The sequence below is a fragment of the Calypte anna genome, chromosome 6 (assembly GCF_003957555.1).
Source record: "Calypte anna isolate BGI_N300 chromosome 6, bCalAnn1_v1.p, whole genome shotgun sequence".
In the NCBI taxonomy this organism is placed as follows: Eukaryota; Metazoa; Chordata; class Aves; order Apodiformes; family Trochilidae; genus Calypte; species Calypte anna.
The window spans coordinates 822851-830245 of record NC_044252.1 but is presented as its reverse complement, the minus strand read 5'-3'; the positions used below and the strand labels follow the sequence as shown (position 1 = coordinate 830245).

At 56.0% G+C, this 7395-nt stretch overlaps 1 protein-coding gene across 1 annotated transcript; it reads right to left on the bottom strand.

The window, feature by feature from the left end:
- Nucleotides 1-893: 893 nt before the first annotated feature.
- LOC103537716 (zona pellucida sperm-binding protein 4-like) lies at nt 894-5696 on the bottom strand. Its single transcript, XM_030453151.1, is given in 16 exon segments — nt 894-1021; nt 1107-1265; nt 1523-1581; nt 1583-1596; nt 2120-2267; nt 2341-2473; nt 2476-2508; nt 2672-2802; nt 3093-3190; nt 3330-3517; nt 3854-4009; nt 4576-4593; nt 4596-4668; nt 4746-4867; nt 5174-5290; nt 5510-5696. Coding segments are annotated over 16 exon segments (1764 nt in total).
- Nucleotides 5697-7395: the final 1699 nt, after the last annotated feature.

Genomic DNA, 7395 nt, shown 5'->3' with positions numbered 1-7395 from the left:
AGCAGCCCTTTTCTTCTCCTCCTGATTAGGGTTTTAAAGCAGGCAAGCCTAAGAGCATTGCTTAACTCAAAAGCAGCAGGGGAAGAAAAAAAAATATATAATACCATTCCCAAAATTATTTTTGGAAGAAAAGCAGTTCCCACCACATTCCCATCACACACGGTGCTGGCAGAAGCCAATAGAGCAGAAGCTGCTACCTCAAGCCAGGTACTGCCCAGTTGTGTTTGGTTTGTTGGATTATTTCTGCCCAGGAGCTGAGGAAGCAGGGGATGATCCTGCTCAGCTGCTCTCCCTGACCACACCGAGCTGCTCCTCAGAAGAGCAGGTTCTATTTCTCACCTGAGCCAAGCACACCCATGGCTCTGTTATGCCAACAGTGGTGTCAAATTAACTTTAATCCCAGAGCTTTCAAGGCTCTGAACTCTCTGCTCACACATGAAGGTTTAAAATTAATCCTCAAATCAAGACCAATTTTTTTCCCTCAAGTTCAAACCACTGAGGTTTGTTTGGTTTTTTTTTTTCAGCTGAAATTAAGTTTCCCTTTTCTTGTCCTCCATAGAAAAAACTAAATCCCAGCTGTCCTTTTTTGTTTCCAGAGCAAGAGAGGTGAGGGCTCTGCCATCCCTGCCCCTAAATCCTGCCCCAGGAGCACTTCCCTGCTGAGCTCAGGATCACACCCAGTTTCTCTGCATCCCCAGAGGAGAAGCAGCTGCAGGGTTTGCTTTAAAATCAGGTTTTGCTTCACTCCTAAGCCAGTGTTTGAGGGGACCCAAGTCACCTTGGCCCCTGACACAAACAAGCATCACTCAGCATCATCACTCCCACAGCCTCCCAGCAGAATAATCACAGCAAGAGGAGGAATCCCACAGCCTCAGGGGTTTGCCAGCCCCATTTTATTGCAGGCCATGGATCTCCTGCCTCCCAGAGCTCTTCCTTCCCCACAGCACAGCAGCCACAAGCACCATGCCCAGAGCTGGCCCCAGGCCTGCAAACACCAGAGCCCAGGGGGCTGCAGCTGCTCCTGGAGGGGAGGGAGATCCCACTTAAAACTCCTCCAGAGGAGCACAGGAGGGCTCAGGGGTTCAGGGGGGGGCTGGCATGCTTACCAAGGTCATCCTTGCCTGGCTCCCATCTCAGCTCCTCCGGGAGGAAGATCACAGGACCTCTGCTGGAGACACGGGAGGCAGCATCCCCAGGAGGATGCTCAGTGTCCCCAGGAGGATGCTCAGTGTCCCCAGGAGGGTGCCCAGCGGTCCTTTTACCCCCTGCAGAGCAACAGGAAGGGTTGGAGGTGAGAAGCTCAGCAGCCCTGAAGGCCCCAGCAGGCTTTGTCCTGCTCAGTTTCTCAGCACATCAGAACCCCTGAACACCAAACCTCCCATAGGAGTTGACACTGAGTGCCAAGCCTATAAAAAGCTCTGGAAATCCCTGAGGAAGCTGTCCCCGACTCCCACCTCCCAGCTGGAAGGTCAGAGCCCCAGTGCCCTTTTTGGGGGGCAAACAGGAGGGTTTGGAGACTCACTGGTTCTGGGAGGGCAGGTGGTGGTGCAGGGCTGCTGGAGGGACTGGTGGCACAGGGAGGCAGTGCAGGTACACCTGGGAGGAATGGGACAGAGCCTGCACACACCTGCACACAGGGGATCCCGAGGGTGAGGCTGTCCCCCAGCTTCTGAGCCACCCCATCCCTCCCATCTTGGGGCTGGGGAAAGGCAGAGCAAGGGGGAAAAGCCTCAGTGCTGAGCAATGTGACACAGCAAATATCTCCAGGGTCTAAAAAAGCTGATGTGAGGAGCAGGAGTCCTGCCCAGGTACAAAGAGCTATTTCCATGGAATTCTGCCTGAGAATTTCAACATTCCTTGCCAAACTGAAAGCACACACCCTAAGATAACTTGGCACAGCAGCCAGCCCTGTCCCTGCTGTCACAGCCCTCCAGTGATGCAATTACCCACACGCACAAAGGCTTCCTGGTCCCAGAAGGGTTTCCAGGGGGGTTTCTCCCAGCCTTTGGGCCTCCCCTGCCCCAAAAAGGGGCTGAGGGTGCCCTGGTTCTGGGGTTCTGGGTGCCCAGTGCTCTCCCAAGCTGCTCGTCCTCAGCCAGGAGGCAGGACAGGATCTTACCAGCCCAGAGAGCATCTCCTGGGAAGAGGAGTCCACAAAGGTGAAGGTGTAGAGGGTGAAACGTTGGTGGTGAGAGGGGAAGAGCAGCCCTGAGGCATGGCCCAGGGCCACCAGCTCTGTTTGGTAGTTGTCCCCAGCATAAGGGCACCTGGGGAGAAGCAGCCAGCAGTGAGAGAGGTGCAAGGCACCCCCCTGAGCAATGCTGCCTCCCAGTCACTCACCCGTCCACCAGCACTGGCCACTGGTGCTGCTAGGCAGTGCTGCTGGGGGTGGCCCAGCAGTGCTGCAGCACCAGAACCAGGTCTGGGTCTGTTCTCTGAAGGAGCCTGACTTCTGCATAAAGAGGGTCCCTCAGTCCCTGTCAGCATAGTAGGAAGTGTAGGCTCCATCTGGGATGGGAGAAACCCAGGAGCCATGGGGAAGAAACCAAGAGGCAACCTGAGTGCATCCTTCAGGATCATCTCCTGGAGTTCCCAGCAGGGCAGGGAAGGAGCAGCCCTGGGAAGAGGCTGGGGAAGGTCCTGCAGACCTCTCTCTCTCTCTCCCTCCTACCTGAGGCCACACGCAGCTCCAAAGCCAGGGGACCTGGCTGGGACACAGCTAGGAGGGGTGGCAAGGTGAAGACCTGGACACCCAAGGGAATGGGGCTCCCAGAGATGGGATAACTGCAGCAGACACAGAGCCTGTGGAGCAGACACCACATCAGGGTGTGAGAAAGGGCTCTCTGACACCTCCAAGATGCCAATGCAATAGCTGCTTTAGTTACTGACCCCTCAAACCTTCCCTCCCACACTCCCCCTTTAACAAGTCCTTGAAACGCCCTTCAGAGGCCATAGCTGAGGCTGCAGAGGGAGCAGCACCAGCTTTATTCCCACCAACCAGAGACATCCCAGTCCTTAGCCAGCTCAGAGAGGAATTCCTCCCATGAGGGGGAACCCCCTGGCACCCAGCAGCATCAGCCCCAGGACATCACCTGAACGTGCTGTCCCTGGTGACAGAGCCATGGTCCCCAGTCTTCACATCCCGGGATGCCACCAACTCATTCTCATATATGACCTGGTCTCCAGTCACCTGGAATGACAGAGCAGGCACTGTCACTGCAGCTGGATCAACACCAGGTTGGGGGAAGGTTCTGGAAGGCTTGTGAGGTGCCTGCCCATCACCTGGGATGGTACCAGCTCTTTAGGCTGGGGGGAGCTGGAGCTCTTACCTGCAAGGTGGTGCCACAGGAAGAGACTGGGAAGTGGTAGACAGCAAAGGCACTGGTGGCCATGGCAGGGACACAGCCAGCTTGGTGGCCACTGGCCAGCTGCAGGGAGCCCAGGAGGATGGGTGGCAGGGTGACATCCCAAGAGACAGCGATGGAAAACTGTCCCTCTGGTGTGCAGTGAGCTGTCACTGGGGGAGACAGGACAGACACCCAGCCTGGAGCTCGGGGAGGACAGGGATGGAATCTCCTCTTCCAGCTCAGACATCCCAAGCCAAGGCAAGGCCAGGAAGCTCCCCAGGTCCTCCTGCACAGGGGTCCCCCAGCAAAAGCCAAGCACAGCACACCCAGTGCCACCAGCCCCAAGAGACACACTGCTGCTGGCCACCAACCCAGCTCTGTCCTGACACTTCAGTGGGGCAGAACCTTCCTGGCAGCCCAAACCACATCCCTCAGGCACCCACAGGGCTGGCACCCACCAAACCCAGCCTGCAGCTCCTGGGGAAGGGACATCTAGGGACACTGACCTGTGCTGCCATAGTAGCAGGGGGTCAGCCTGTCCTGAGGGTCAGAGCAGCAGCCTCGGGCTTCACAGTCCCCCTGGGTGACAGGCAAGGGGACACATGGCAGCCGGTCCTGCCTTGGGACTGCAGAGCAGACACTGCTGCTTGGAGCATCCAGGGCTGGGAGAAAGAGCAGAAGGTGGGGGGTGAACCACAAGAACAGGGGGACAAAGAGGATGCTGGTGCAAAGGCACCCTGAGGAGTCATAAAACCACAGAGAGGATGCTGGTGGAAGGCACCCTGGGGAGTCTGCACACAGAGCCAGGGGAGCTGGGCTCAGGTGAGGGTCAGACACAGCCCCTGGAGCTGCTTTGGAAGCTCCTGGGATGGGTCCTGCCTTTCCCTGGTCCTGTCTGCAGCCCTGGGCAAGAGGCTGGGCTGCATGGGGGTGTGTGTGTGAAGATCCAGGGTTCTGAGACAACCTCACCCAGGCTGGCTCAGCCCCTGAACTTGCAGGATCCAGAGTGTGCCAGCAGAGACAAAGGACATTCTCCCACTGGCCCCACTGCAAAGCAGACCCCAAACTCCATCAAGTCAGTGGCTCCCACATCCAAACCCTTCTCCAAGGGGACCTCTGGACAGGAATGAGCCCCCTGGCCCATCCCTGAGCCACCTGAAGGGCAAGGGCCCTTCCTCCCCCCAGGCAGAGGACCCCCAGGTTTCCCTAGGAGCTGCCAGGGGCTCACCAGGAAGGTCCTGAGGAGCTTTTCTTCCCACAGAACCTTTTGTCCAGCAGCATCTGTTCCTTCCAGCCCAAGCAGGAGGAGGTAATTGCCATCCTGGGGGAGCACAGGAAAACTCAGGGCAGCCAGAGGAACATCAGCTACCCCCCAGCAGAACCTCTGGGGTCACTCACCCACTCAAAGACAAAGCAGCCAGTGTAGGACACAGAGACTTCCCTGGAGCCAGCTGGAGTCCCAGATACTCAGACCCCACAGTCAGAGTCGTTCTGCAGAGCGTGTGCCGTCCCCTCAGTATCTAAGGGAAAAGGAGACACAGGGAAGATGGAGTCCCCTAGAGCCCAAACCCCACACCCAAGGTGGTGATGGGGAAACCCAGCAGCCAAGAGCAACAGGCACAGCCCTGCCCCAAAACCCTGGGCTGCTGTCATGTACCCAGGTCCCTGGTTACACAAGGTGCATCGGAGCTTTCAAACAACACTCCCACCCCATCAAAACCCACCCTTTTCTCCTCATTCCAAGCATGCCTCTGCCCCGTGCAAAAAAAAAATAAAATAAAATCCAGCAGCCTGAAAGCCTCTTGACACCACCCTCTGCTACTCACCCCAAGCAGTCAGCACAAAGGAAGTGTTCCCTTCCCAACCTGGAGGTAAGGTGAGCTGCAGCCTTTCTTGGCCACAAACCAGCAAGGTGAGGTCAGGAAAAATACTGCCCTGAGCCCCTACAACCCAAACAAAGAGAGCAAGGAGTGCTCAAGAGAGCACAGCTCCAAATGCAGCCCTGGACGGCCCTGCAACCCCCATCTGCTCTCCTGCCAAGGACCACAAAGCCCCTGCTCTTAGCCCACCCCTTTTAAATTGTGGAGCCAGCTGGGCTCAGAAAGCCCTGAAGTGGAGAGGGGAAGCCAGCCCAGCAGGTTAGCACCTTCCATTGCCCTCACCTGCCTCCCAGCCCAGCAGGGTCTGGGGGGAAGGGGCAGAGCTGATGGCAGAGGTGGGGCTGTACCCATCCCCATCAGCAGCTGATGGGGGGGTCAGGGGAGTCTCCAGAGCCTTCAAACTGGGAATCTCAGGAGGCTTTGCACACCTGCAAGGAGGTGACTTCCCTGAAAGGAGATCCTCAACCATCACCTTCTCCCCAGGCACCCATCAGACTGCAGCACCCACCCAAGCTCTGCTGAGCACCTTTCCATGCTGATGTTTCTGTGTCCATGAAACCTTTGGCTTTGTAGTGTGCTTATTTCTCTGGGACTAGATCACCCCAGAGTGGTGGGGCTGAGAGGAGTAGGATTTCTTAGCTTCAACTTGCATACTGCCCTTCCCCTGGCAGTCCCCCCCAGCTCTGCTCCCAGCTCCCAGCCACCTGCAGGGCCCCTCCAGACAGCATCACCTCTGGGCATGGGGTATGGATGGCTCCAAGGGGGACATTCCTCCTGCTCCTCCACCTTCCCCCACAGCCTGTCTGTCCTCTACAGCTGCAGAGGATGCAGAGGATGCCTCCATCAGCACCTGGGTGCAGGATCTCTCCTTACACCCTGCATCTTTCATGCACCATCCAGGGGAGCTGTTCCCCCAAGCACCTCTGCAGCTGCTCTGCAAATGGAGCTCCTTGGTCAAATGTGCCCATCCTGCACCTTCCTGGGCACGGGGCAGCCATGGGGAGAGGAAACCTTTTCCCAGGGGAAAGGTTTGGACTTTGGCAAGGAGAGTTCAGGCTCCCTGGCTGCAGAAGCTGAGCTTGGTGCCAGGTCTCACCACCACCCTGTGCCTGCCCAACACTTGCCTGTGTTACCTGCTGAAAGCTGGGTAAACAGCCACAAGCAAACAAAGTACTTTGGAACTACAGACAGAGAGATTTCATTACACTTTAACCCACCAATACTTTGTTTATTCTCAGAGAAATGTCAGAAAAAGATCTCCAGGCACTTGAATAACTCTCTGGGAAGCTGCAGGTCCAAGCAATGCTCATGCTGAGAAAGGTTCCTCCACACCCTTGGCAGCCACGATGTAGAGATGGTTGGGAGTGAAACAGGCCTGAAATGCATGGAAATGAAATGTCTGGAAGCTTGTCTGGAAGCAGTGGCAATAGGTGGTGGGAAGCATCCTGGTGGAAAGCCACAGCACGTGTCCTGGGGATGAGGGGTGCAGAGGAGTGGTGTTTCCCAGGGCCACCTCCTGGACCAGCATCCAAAAAGAAGATCACAGAACCACAGAGTGTCAGGCTGGGTCATCTGGGCCAACACTTCTAACACTATAGTTTATGTGAGATGTAAAGATATAGATGTAAAGATATCAGATGAGAAGGTGGAGGCAGCAAACCTACACCATGAGGACATTTTCTTCAAGCTCAAACTCCTGCTTGGAAGTTCTGATTTTCCACCAAAGTATCGAGCACAGCTCTTTGGGAAGTGAAATGAGATTTTAAAAGAACAACAACCAAATTATGGCACCTCTGTGAAAGTGTGAGGGCAACTTTAGAGCTTGCAGAGAAGCTACAGAGACTTTGGCAAGGGATGGAGACCTTCTCCAGCACCTCTCAGCAAAGAGGAAGCCCCTGCTAACACATGGGGGTGGCACAGTAAACCCAGGACACCCTTTCCTTATGTTTTTATCTCTCTTATTGAGTCCTTTCTTGTCTGCTGTGATGTCTGGGGAACTTTCTGCCCTTGCTAGATGGGTATTTTATTCCTTCTTCTCTTGTGAGTCCAGACACCCCTAAGGGGAGAGCTGGAGGGGATTGCTGAGCACTGGGAACCCATCACTGTGGGCTGTGGCACATCACATTTGTGTGCTGCAGACTCCACTGATGGTGTCTGGAAGGCTTGAG